This window comes from Saccoglossus kowalevskii, chromosome 16, assembly GCF_978046115.1.
Source record: "Saccoglossus kowalevskii chromosome 16, keSacKowa6.1, whole genome shotgun sequence".
NCBI classification, from domain to species: Eukaryota; Metazoa; Hemichordata; class Enteropneusta; family Harrimaniidae; genus Saccoglossus; species Saccoglossus kowalevskii.
In genome coordinates, this window is record NC_140656.1 from 30166889 (window position 1) to 30181905 (window position 15017).

General features: G+C 39.2%; 1 protein-coding gene across 1 annotated transcript; it reads right to left on the bottom strand.

Annotated features, from left to right (window-relative positions):
* Window positions 1-320: 320 nt before the first annotated feature.
* On the bottom strand, window positions 321-3448 carry LOC146733824 (von Willebrand factor-like; the record flags this gene model as incomplete). Its single annotated transcript, XM_085490983.1, has 6 exons — window positions 321-589; window positions 1147-1439; window positions 1664-1908; window positions 2373-2678; window positions 3204-3264; window positions 3386-3448. Coding segments are annotated over 6 exons (984 nt in total), but the record flags the coding sequence as incomplete, so codon positions are not given.
* Window positions 3449-15017: the final 11569 nt, after the last annotated feature.

The following is a 15017-nucleotide window of genomic DNA, read 5'->3' on the forward strand; positions in this document are numbered from 1 at the left end:
ATCTATATCGGGACATCACGTAACAATGCGGACTCACAGAGGTGCATGTTTCTCCATTTTTTGACTAAAAGTCACGTACATTATGTATGATGTTAAATTTAAATGAATCGTGTAAGGCATGTCCGTGATGCAGTACTGTTGATGATTTGTTGATATGTTTCGCGTTTTGCTATTCTTGGTCAAAAGTGATAGTTAAATTCCATCGAATTAAAAGGAAACGTATCGTGGTTTTGTAACAATGGAGCAAAATCCATTCAAACATTAAACGCCTCCGTTTGACCGGTCTTCATTGCGATAATAAACTTAACAAGACAAACATATTTTTGTTGTGCAAATTTTATTTGAACTATGCAACAGCTTTTTAGTCACCACTCAAAAATCATAATTCTTAAATTGGAACCATTGAAAAACCCCAGTACATACATGGATAACTTCCGATAAAATCTATCTTGGTTTAGTTTTCTCATTCGGGTCAGATTCATTATCGTAGTCTGACTGTATTCTGAATTAAGCCACCACATTTATTACACCAAAAGCGTGTCCGTGAAACTTGTTCGATCCTTGACTTTTCAGTTATAAAGTTGGGCAACTGAAAATGAAAAAGAACGAATTATTCATTGATACAATACATGATCATTTCTTAAAATATTTTTGTTTTCGGCGATTTCGGTAAAGAAATCTTTCCTCACGTATATACCGATAATTTATTACAAAACAATTTTATAGTCCTTTAACTATTGTTTTACTGTATGTATTAACTTTCATGTTCATTCGTTGTATCATAAATATTATTTATTACACTTTCAATAACACTAAAAAACTACCACATGTCATATACGTGATTTATCAAATACAAAAAACTGTGTGTTAGTTTTGCAATTCGTACATTCAAGTTGAAGGTATTCATCTAACAGAAATGGGCATCCTACATACATAATCCAACAATCATATCTAAAAATGTATTGAGTATTTTTTCCATTGTTCTATTTGCTGTCCAGCCACATGGAAGTACACAATGTCTCTCGTGTTATGTCTTTATGGTAGTGTTTTCTTTGGTATAAATTAGCCTACACATTCACTGAGTATGTGGTCTAATTCAATAGCAAATGACGGACCTGCAAAGAGAACCCCAAGTTAATGGCTTACCTTCCTGGAATCAACCAACTGTTTCCAAAGTCAGTGGAATCCGATGTTCGTTTGCCATCTGGCATTATAAAGTCGTTGTGAGGATTGCCATCAGCATTTCCGAGTAGTCCACAAACCTTTCCAAACATTTCACTGTCTTCAAACCCAATCGCTATAGCGTGCGAATGTCTGTCCCAATTCACAGATACAGCTGGATTGACCAGGTCGATCGATATTTTTGGACCATTATGTTTCACAGTTCCTCCACTCTTTTGAATAGCAGTATAGTTTCCAATCAGTGTCTTGCCATTTATCTATAATATAATATAATATAATATAATATAATATAATATAATATAATATAATATAATATAATATAATATAATATAATATAATATAATATAATATAATATAATATAATATAATATAATATAATATAATATAATATAGTATGCGTGTTGTTTTACAATGAGAGTAACCGTCCAGCAGTGTTCATTGACAGACAGACACACAGACACTTAGTCAGTATATAACTCACCTGTATAGAATTATCTGCATTAACACGGACTACAGATTTACCATCATTATATATGTCAAGTGCGACCATTCTGGTTGGAGGTTCGTAAGGATTTTCACCATCTCTACCTCGGAAATCAGCGTTGATTTGAAATGAAGGTACAGATTTACCACACTCTTTTGTCAGTACATATGAACAAAATCCATTAAAGTTGAATCTATATCCGTCAAACGTCGCCAAGTGGGGGTCACCTTTAACAAGGCCACCTGCAATAATAAGATCGATGACAAACGATCATTATTTTACCGTGACACGCGAAATCTGTGTATTTGTCGAGATTGTAATTCATTTGTAAAATCTATTGGACATTGCTTACATAGTAAAGAATCTCGCTAATTAATTTTCTTGTAAACAGCTTCATAAAGAAAAGATTACGTCAAAAGTGCCTCAAACAAATTGAACAAATACAAATAAAGTATGTAGCTAATTAAGCTTCCTGCAAATAGCCAACAAATACATATTTCTAATTGAAGCATAATACTTGTTTTTGTCGAAGCATCAATTATTTAGTGAAAGACAACTACATTCAATTATTCCTCGTATCTATACAAGCTTGTTAGGAAGTTATATTCAATATGCAAACTAAAGAAAAGTTTTTATCATAAAATGCCCCAAAATGTGCCTCAGGAATTCAACATTTTTATTGTAAACAAATGTATAATTTACTCACAATGTCCGAACGTGTCGTTTACCCATTGATCAGAGACTGGGTCGTGGAATCTCATTACAAAATTGGTGAAAGTGTCCCCATCTAATTCCAAATCTGGTGTAGTTGCTTGCGTATCGTTTCCTGCAGGTATGACAACAGTGCCGGATGTCAGGATGTGATCCGGATTTAGTTCAGCGTAAATGTAATACGGGAAGTCGAACTCTTGATGGGAAAGTACGACACCTTCAAAGTCAATTATTATTATTACTCTCACTCTGATCCTTAGATAACATTCAAGCCATTTAGTTAGACAATTAACTCTCCAACCTGAAAATAAAATACAAAAGTGCCAATGGTGAAACCAGTGTGAAGCTTTGGAGCATACACTCGACTGCAAACCAACTGAAAAGATGATTTACAATCAAGTCATGATGGAATCGTTGTATAAAACATTGCAGAACACTCACAACTAGTTTCCATTTACCGTCGAGAGGGCAGTAATTACAAGAGTGTTGTAGAGGCGGTGATTTTCGAAATTCATACACTAAAAAAGTCGGATATGAAAAGCCCTCGCATCGCCCTGTCAAGTATAAATAAAGCAATTGTACAAGAGGTTTTATAATATGACGTTTTTACAGTATTCACAAGACATTTCTAGGCAGTATTTATGCAACAGTAATATACTCGTAAAGCGTTAAAAAGACAGGTTGGATACTCAACGAAGAGTCTAAATTATCGCACCACGTACGAAAAATTGTCACAAATACTTTGCCCATAAAATGACAAAATTAACCGATATAATAAGGAACAATGTGTATAGATTTGCACTTAAAGTTATTTCCATTAACTAACCTGTGAAGCGTTTTCCAACTGCAGTCGACTTTGATTCGTTGAGTTCAGTTGTTGGCGAAGCCTATAGAACGAGAAATGATGAAGTGTAAAATACGACAATAATCTGACATGAATCTTATTTAACAAATTACAAGCAGCAACACATTTACAACTGAAATATCCATACAATCTAAAATACTTACCACAGCAACAGTAACAAATACTGCCGCGAGTAGTAGAACCAAACTCCAGTTGTCATGTAGTTGTCATGCAGCCATCCCAACACACAAGCATGTCAACGACTCAAATCAAATTAAAATGCCCAACGCATAGTATAGCTACTATTACTATATAGTTTCAATAAAATTAAAACAAATTAAATTGTTTCTTATTTTCATTTTCTCGCCACCGCGTACCCTCTATTCCGACATAATGAACATAATGTAACTATTCATTCAGTGTATAGTTTTATAGCTTAGTGTTTACATTTCACTGTTTCCACACGTTGAATATGGATAGCATATCACGACGTTATGTCAACTAATGATTAATTGTGTGTCACTGGAGATTCCCATAACAAAATTAACGGATGAATTATAATGTATTAGGAATACACTCCTGTCAATCACGGTTACGTAAAGAAAATGCCACTTTTTATCTGTTTATTATTAAGGTCTCTGTATTTTTGTATACATATTGTTCGTACACTAGCGGATGGTAGTTGGCACTCACAATTTGAATAACCACACCATCATAGACAAGCTTCTCCGTCAACAGCGTCTGGCTATACTATAATAATGCGAAGCTTTTCAATAGATATGCGTCACACAATGCTGTACAGTACTGCATGTGAATAAAACTCAGATTTAAATGAAGATAAGTTTATAAAATCCTCTAAAACGTATCTATTTTGTTGCATAGTTGCAAATTACGTGACAAGGGCGCCATGACCGGTGCATGCCACACAAATATTTTGTGTTATCAATACTCTTCAGTCAGATGTTATTTTTTACAATTGACATTTTAAACAGATTGGTGTTCGTCTAGCTAATTTTATGGGTATCCAACGAGTATAATTCTACAGTAGTTAAATCTCGATATCAAAAATGCGTGGACTAAATTCAAATCATGGACTTTATCAAACAAGGTGCAAATATTACCAATGCGCGACATAAGCTGAATAACAAAAAAACCCATTTCAGTCTTGTTGCCGGGGTTATAACACACAACGTGATTATTTGAAGGAGATGGATTATCATATATGGCACACAGCTAAAAATCCTCGAAATGAGACATATAATATACATCATCACAAGTAGAAATATCTGCAGCTGTGTGTAAACAGAAATATGATCGGGGCCAGGATAAAGCCCAATGGCACATCGGATAAAATTGAGATGGAAGTGATGATACTGGCAGGGTGCAATATATACTACAATGCAAGAATTCCACTGACAGGGCTGCAATTAATACCACAATGCATGAATTCCACTGACAGGGTGCAATATATACTACAATGCATGAATTCCAATGACAGGGCTTCAATAGATACTATAATGTATGAATTCCACTGGCAGGGCTGCAATAGATACTACAATGCATGAATTTCACTGACAGGGCTTCAATATATACTACAATGCATGAATTCCACTGAAAGGGCTGCAATAGATACCACATTGCATGAATTTCACTGACAAGTCTGAAATATATACTACAATCGACGAATTCCATTGGCAGGGCTGCAATAGATACTTCAATGCATGAATTCCACTGACACGGCTGCAATATATAATACAATCCATGAATTCCACTGGCAGGGCTGCAATATATACTCCAATGCATGAATTCCACTGGCAGGGCTGCAATAGATACTACAATGCATGAATTCCACTGGCAGGGCTGCAATAGATATCACAATGCATGAATTCCACTGAAAGGGCTGCAATAGATACTACAATGCATGAATTCCACTGACAGGCAGAAATATATACTACAATCCATGAATTCAACTGGCAGGGTTGCAATAGGTACTACAAAGCATGATTTCCACTGACAGGGTGCAATATATACTACAATGTATGAATTCCACTGACAGGGCTGCAATATATACTACAATGCGGGAATTCCATTGGCAGCGCTGCAATAGATACTACATTGCATGAATTCTACTGACACGGCTGCAATACATAATACAATCCATGAATTCCACTGGCAGGGCTGCAATAGATACTACAATGCATGAATTCCACTGGCAGGCCTGCAATAGATTCTACAATGCATGAATTCCACTGGCAGGACTGCAATAGATACTACAATGCATGAATTCCACTGAAAGGGCTACAATAGATACTACAATGCATGAATTCCACTGAAAGGGCTTCAATATACACTACAATGCATGAATTCCACTGGCAGGGCTGCAATAGATACTACAATGTATGAATTCAACTGACAGGGCTGCAATATATACTACAGTGCGGCAATTCCATTGGCAGCGCTGCAATAGATACTACATTGCATGAATTCCACTGACACGTCTGCAATATATAACACAATCCATGAATTCCACTGGCAGGGCTGCAATAGATACTACAATGCATGAATTCCTCTGGCATGGCTGCAATAGATACTACAATGCATGAATTCCACTGAAAGGTCTGCAATAGATACTACAATGCATGAATTCCACTGAAAGGGCTTCAATATACACTACAATGCATGAATTCCACTGGCAGGGCTGCAATATATACTACAATGCACGAATTACACTGACAGGGTGCAATAGATACTACAATGCATGAATTCCACTGACAGGCTGCAATATATACTACAATGCATGAATTCCACTAGCAGGGCTGCAATAGATACTACAATGTATGAATTCCACTGGCAGGGCTGCAATATATACTACAATGCATGAATGCCACTGACAGGGTTCAATGGACACTACACTGCATTAATTCCACTGGCTGGGCTGCAATATGTACTACAAAGCATGAATTCCACTGACAGGGTGCAATAGATACTACAATGCATGAATTCCACTGACAGGGTGCAATATAAACTACAATGCATGAATTCCACTGACAGGGCTGCAACAGATACTACACTGCATTAATTCCACTGGCTGGGCTGTAATATGTACTACAAAGCATGATTTCCACTGACAGGGTGCAATATATACTACAATGTATGAATTCCACTGACAGGGTGCAATATATACTACAATGCATGAATTCCACTGAAAGGGCTTCAATATACACTACAATGCATGAATTCCACTGGCAGGGCTGCAATATATACTACAATGCATGAATTACACTGACAGGGTGCAATAGATACTACAATGCATGAATTCCACTGACAGGCTGCAATATATACTACAATGCATGAATTCCACTAGCAGGGCTGCAATAGATTCTACAATGCATGAATTCCACTGGCAGGGCTGCAATATATACTACAATGCATGAATGCCACTGACAGGGCTTCAATGGACACTACACTGCATGAATTCCACCGGCTGGGCTGCAATATGTTCTACAAAGCATGAATTCCACTGACAGGGTGCAATATATACTACAATGCATGAATTCCACTGACAGGGTGCAATAGATACTACAATGCATGAATTCCACTGACAGGGTGCAATAGATACTACAATGCATGAATTCCACTGACAGGGTGCAATAGATACTACAATGCATGAATTCCACTGACAGGGTGCAATATATACTACAATGCATGAATTCCACTGACAGGGCTGCAAGAGATACTACACTGCATGAATTCCACTGACAGGGTGCAATATATACTACAATGCATGAATTCCACTGACAGGGCTGCAATTAATACCACAATGCATGAATTCCACTGAGAGGGCTGCAATAGATACTACAATGCATGAATTACACTGACAGGGCTGCAATATATACTACAATACATGAATTCCATTGGCAGTGCTGCAATTAATACCACAATGCATGAATTCCACTGACAGGGTGCAATATATACTACAATGCATGAATTCCACTGACAGGGCTGCATTTAATACCACAATGCATGAATTCCACTGACAGGGCTGCAACAGATACTACACTGCATGAATTCCACTGGCTGGGCTGCAATAGGTACTACAAAGCATGATTTCCACTGACAGGGTGCAATATATACTACAATGTATGAATTCCACTGACAGGGCTGCAATATATACTACAATGCGGGAATTCCATTGGCAGCGCTGCAATAGATACTACATTGCATGAATTCTACTGACACGGCTGCAATACATAATACAATCCATGAATTCCACTGGCAGGGCTGCAATAGATACTACAATGCATGAATTCCACTGGCAGGCCTGCAATAGATTCTACAATGCATGAATTCCACTGGCAGGACTGCAATAGATACTACAATGCATGAATTCCACTGAAAGGGCTACAATAGATACTACAATGCATGAATTCCACTGAAAGGGCTTCAATATACACTACAATGCATGAATTCCACTGGCAGGGCTGCAATAGATACTACAATGTATGAATTCAACTGACAGGGCTGCAATATATACTACAGTGCGGCAATTCCATTGGCAGCGCTGCAATAGATACTACATTGCATGAATTCCACTGACACGTCTGCAATATATAACACAATCCATGAATTCCACTGGCAGGGCTGCAATAGATACTACAATGCATGAATTCCTCTGGCATGGCTGCAATAGATACTACAATGCATGAATTCCACTGAAAGGTCTGCAATAGATACTACAATGCATGAATTCCACTGAAAGGGCTTCAATATACACTACAATGCATGAATTCCACTGGCAGGGCTGCAATATATACTACAATGCACGAATTACACTGACAGGGTGCAATAGATACTACAATGCATGAATTCCACTGACAGGCTGCAATATATACTACAATGCATGAATTCCACTAGCAGGGCTGCAATAGATACTACAATGTATGAATTCCACTGGCAGGGCTGCAATATATACTACAATGCATGAATTACACTGACAGGGTGCAATAGATACTACAATGCATGAATTCCACTGACAGGCTGCAATATATACTACAATGCATGAATTCCACTAGCAGGGCTGCAATAGATTCTACAATGCATGAATTCCACTGGCAGGGCTGCAATATATACTACAATGCATGAATGCCACTGACAGGGCTTCAATGGACACTACACTGCATGAATTCCACCGGCTGGGCTGCAATATGTTCTACAAAGCATGAATTCCACTGACAGGGTGCAATATATACTACAATGCATGAATTCCACTGACAGGGTGCAATAGATACTACAATGCATGAATTCCACTGACAGGGTGCAATAGATACTACAATGCATGAATTCCACTGACAGGGTGCAATAGATACTACAATGCATGAATTCCACTGACAGGGTGCAATATATACTACAATGCATGAATTCCACTGACAGGGCTGCAAGAGATACTACACTGCATGAATTCCACTGACAGGGTGCAATATATACTACAATGCATGAATTCCACTGACAGGGCTGCAATTAATACCACAATGCATGAATTCCACTGAGAGGGCTGCAATAGATACTACAATGCATGAATTACACTGACAGGGCTGCAATATATACTACAATACATGAATTCCATTGGCAGTGCTGCAATTAATACCACAATGCATGAATTCCACTGACAGGGTGCAATATATACTACAATGCATGAATTCCACTGACAGGGCTGCATTTAATACCACAATGCATGAATTCCACTGACAGGGCTGCAACAGATACTACACTGCATGAATTCCACTGGCTGGGCTGCAATAGGTACTACAAAGCATGATTTCCACTGACAGGGTGCAATATATACTACAATGTATGAATTCCACTGACAGGGCTGCAATATATACTACAATGCGGGAATTCCATTGGCAGCGCTGCAATAGATACTACATTGCATGAATTCTACTGACACGGCTGCAATACATAATACAATCCATGAATTCCACTGGCAGGGCTGCAATAGATACTACAATGCATGAATTCCACTGGCAGGCCTGCAATAGATTCTACAATGCATGAATTCCACTGGCAGGACTGCAATAGATACTACAATGCATGAATTCCACTGAAAGGGCTACAATAGATACTACAATGCATGAATTCCACTGAAAGGGCTTCAATATACACTACAATGCATGAATTCCACTGGCAGGGCTGCAATAGATACTACAATGTATGAATTCAACTGACAGGGCTGCAATATATACTACAGTGCGGCAATTCCATTGGCAGCGCTGCAATAGATACTACATTGCATGAATTCCACTGACACGTCAGCAATATATAACACAATCCATGAATTCCACTGGCAGGGCTGCAATAGATACTACAATGCATGAATTCCTCTGGCATGGCTGCAATAGATACTACAATGCATGAATTCCACTGAAAGGTCTGCAATAGATACTACAATGCATGAATTCCACTGAAAGGGCTTCAATATACACTACAATGCATGAATTCCACTGGCAGGGCTGCAATATATACTACAATGCACGAATTACACTGACAGGGTGCAATAGATACTACAATGCATGAATTCCACTGACAGGCTGCAATATATACTACAATGCATGAATTCCACTAGCAGGGCTGCAATAGATACTACAATGTATGAATTCCACTGGCAGGGCTGCAATATATACTACAATGCATGAATGCCACTGACAGGGTTCAATGGACACTACACTGCATTAATTCCACTGGCTGGGCTGCAATATGTACTACAAAGCATGAATTCCACTGACAGGGTGCAATAGATACTACAATGCATGAATTCCACTGACAGGGTGCAATATAAACTACAATGCATGAATTCCACTGACAGGGCTGCAACAGATACTACACTGCATTAATTCCACTGGCTGGGCTGTAATATGAACTACAAAGCATGATTTCCACTGACAGGGTGCAATATATACTACAATGTATGAATTCCACTGACAGGGTGCAATATATACTACAATGCATGAATTCCACTGAAAGGGCTTCAATATACACTACAATGCATGAATTCCACTGGCAGGGCTGCAATATATACTACAATGCATGAATTACACTGACAGGGTGCAATAGATACTACAATGCATGAATTCCACTGACAGGCTGCAATATATACTACAATGCATGAATTCCACTAGCAGGGCTGCAATAGATTCTACAATGCATGAATTCCACTGGCAGGGCTGCAATATATACTACAATGCATGAATGCCACTGACAGGGCTTCAATGGACACTACACTGCATGAATTCCACCGGCTGGGCTGCAATATGTTCTACAAAGCATGAATTCCACTGACAGGGTGCAATATATACTACAATGCATGAATTCCACTGACAGGGTGCAATAGATACTACAATGCATGAATTCCACTGACAGGGTGCAATAGATACTACAATGCATGAATTCCACTGACAGGGTGCAATAGATACTACAATGCATGAATTCCACTGACAGGGTGCAATATATACTACAATGCATGAATTCCACTGACAGGGAGCAATTAATACCACAATGCATGAATTCTACTGAAATGGCTGGCAACAGATACTACACTTCATGAATTCCACTGGCAGGGCTGCAATAGATACTACAATGCAAGAATTACACTGACAGGGTGTAATATATACTACAATGCATGAATTCCACTGACAGGGCTGCAATTAATACCACAATGCATGAATTCCACTGACAGGGCGGCAAGAGATACTACACTGCATGAATTCCACTGGCAGGGCTGCAATAGACACTACAATGCATGAAATCCAATGACAGGGCTGCAATAAATACCACAATGCATGAATACCATTGGCAGTGATGCAATAGATACTGCAAAGCATGAATTCCACTGACAGGGCTGCAATAGATACTACAATGCATGAATTACACTGACAGGGCTGCAATATATACTACAATACATGAATTGCATTGGCAGGGCTGCAATAGATACTACAATGCATGAATTACACTGACAGGGCTGCAATATATACTACAATGCATGAATTACACTGGCAGGGCTGCAATATATACTACAATACATGAATTCCATTGGCAGTGCTGCAATAGATACTACAAAGCATGAATTCCACTGACAGGGTGCAATATATACCACAATGCAAGAATTCCACTGACAGGGCTGCAATTAATACCACAATGCATGAATTCCACTGACAGGGTGCAATATATACTACAATACATGAATTCCACTGACAGGGCTGCATTTAATACCACAATGCATGAATTCCACTGACAGGGCTGCAACAGATACTACACTGCATGAATTCCACTGGCTGGGCTGCAATAGGTACTACAAAGCATGATTTCCACTGACAGGGTGCAATATATACTACAATGTATGAATTCCACTGACAGGGCTGCAATATATACTACAATGCGGGAATTCCATTGGCAGCGCTGCAATAGATACTACATTGCATGAATTCTACTGACACGTCTGCAATACATAATACAATCCATGAATTCCACTGGCAGGGCTGCAATAGATACTACAATGCATGAATTCCACTGGCAGGCCTGCAATAAATACTACAATGCATGAATTACACTTGCAGGACTGCAATAGGTACTACAATGCATGAATTCCACTGAAAGGGCTGCAATAGATACTACAATGCATGAATTCCACTGAAAGGGCTTCAATATACACTACAATGCATGAATTCCACTGGCAGGGCTGCAATAGATACTACAATGTATGAATTCAACTGAAAGGGCTGCAATATATACTACAGTGCGGCAATTCCATTGGCAGCGCTGCAATAGATACTACATTGCATGAATTCCACTGACACGGCTGCAATATATAACACAATCCATGAATTCCACTGGCAGGGCTGCAATAGATACTACAATGCATGAATTCCACTGGCACGGCTGCAATAGATACTACAATGCATGAATTCCACTGAAAGGTCTGCAATAGATACTACAATGCATGAATTCCACTGAAAGGGCTTCAATATACACTACAATGCATGAATTCCACTGGCAGGGCTGCAATATATACTACAATGCATGAATTACACTGACAGGGTGCAATAGATACTACAATGCATGAATTCCACTGACAGGCTGCAATATATACTACAATGCATGAATTCCACTAGCAGGGCTGCAATATATACTACAATGCATGAATTCCACTGGCAGGGCTGCAATATATACTACAATGCATGAATGCCACTGACAGGGTTCAATGGACACTACACTGCATTAATTCCACTGACTGGGCTGCAATATGTACTACAAAGCATGAATTCCACTGACAGGGTGCAATAGATACTACAATGCATGAATTCCACTGACAGGGCTGCAACAGATACTACACTGCATGAATTCCACTGGCTGGGCTGCAATAGGTACTACAAAGCATGATTTCCACTGACAGGGTGCAATATATACTACAATGTATGAATTCCACTGACAGGGTGCAATATATACTACAATGCATGAACTCCACTGAAAGGGCTTCAATATACACTACAATGCATGAATTCCACTGGCAGGGCTGCAATATATACTACAATGCATGAATTACACTGACAGGGTGCAATAGATACTACAATGCATGAATTCCACTGACAGGCTGCAATATATTCTACAATGCATGAATTCCACTAGCAGGGCTGCAATAGATACTACAATGCATGAATTCCACTGGCAGGGCTGCAATATATACTACAATGCATGAATGCCACTGACAGGGCTTCAATGGACACTACACTGCATGAATTCTACTGGCTGGGCTGCAATATGTTCTACAAAGCATGAATTCCACTGACAGGGTGCAATAGATACTACAATGCATGAATTCCACTGACAGGGTGCAATATATACTACAATGCATGAATTCCACTGACAGGGCTGCAACAGATAGTACACTGCATGAATTCCACTGGCTGGGCTGCAATAGGTACTACAAAACAGGATTTCCACTGACAGGGTGCAATATATACTACAATGTATGAATTCCACTGACAGGGTGCAATATATACTACACTGCATGAATTCCACTGACAGGGCTGCAACAGATACTACACTGCATGAATTCCACTGGCAGGGCTGCAATTGATACTACAATGCATGAATTACACTGACAGGGTGCAATATATACTACAATGCATGAATTCCACTGACAGGGCAGCAATTAATACCACAATGCATGAATTCCACTGACAGGGCTGCAATAGATACTACAATGCATGAATTCCACTGGCAGGCCTGCAATATATACTACAATGCAAGAATTACACTGACAGGGTGCAATATATACTACAATGTATGAATTCCACTGACAGGGTGAAATATATACTACAATGCATGAATTCCACTGACAGGGCTGCATTTAATACCACAATGCATGAATTCCACTGACAGGGCTGCAACAGATACTACACTGCATGAATTCCACTGACTGAGCTGCAATAGGTACTTCAAAGCATGAATTCCACTGACAGGGTGCAATAGATACTACAATGCATGAATTCCACTGACAGGGAGCAATAGATACTACAATGCATGAATTCCATTGACAGGGTGCAATATATACTACAATGCATGAATTCCACTGACAGGGAGCAATTAATTCCACAATGCATGAATTCTACTGAAATGGCTGCAACAGATACTACACTTCATGAATTCCACTGGCAGGGCTGCAATAGATACTACAATGCAAGAATTACACTGACAGGGTGCAATATATACTACAATGCATGAATTCCACTGACAGGGCTGCAATTAATACCACAATGCATGAATTCCACTGACAGGGCTGCAAGAGATACTACACTGCATGAATTCAACTGGCAGGGCTGCAATAGACACTACAATGCATGAATTCCAATGACAGGGCTGCAATAAATACCACAATGCATGAATACCATTGGCAGTGATGCAATATATACTACAAAGCATGAATTCCACTGAGAGGGCTGCAATAAATACTACAATGCATGAATTACACTGACAGGGCTGCAATATATACTACAATACATGAATTCCATTGGCAGTGCTGCAATTAATACCACAATGCATAAATTCCACTGACAGGGTGCAATATATACTACAATGCATGAATTCCACTGACGGGGCTGCATTTAACACCACAATGCATGAATTCCACTGACAGGGCTGCAACAGATACTACACTGCATGAATTCCACTGGCTGGGCTGCAATAGGTACTACAAAGCATGATTTCCACTGACAGGGTGCAATATATACTACAATGTATGAATTCCACTGACAGGGCTGCAATATATACTACAATGCGGGAATTCCATTGGCAGCGCTGCAATAGATACTACATTGCATGAATTCTACTGACACGGCTGCAATACATAATACAATCCATGAATTCCACTGGCAGGGCTGCAATAGATACTACAATGCATGAATTCCACTGGCAGGCCTGCAATAGATTCTACAATGCATGAATTCCACTGGCAGGACTGCAATAGATACTACAATGCATGAATTCCACTGAAAGGGCTACAATAGATACTACAATGCATGAATTCCACTGAAAGGGCTTCAATATACACTACAATGCATGAATTCCACTGGCAGGGCTGCAATAGATACTACAATGTATGAATTCAACTGACAGGGCTGCAATATATACTACAGTGCGGCAATTCCATTGGCAGCGCTGCAATAGATACTACATTGCATGAATTCCACTGACACGTCTGCAATATATAACACAATCCATGAATTCCACTGGCAGGGCTGCAAT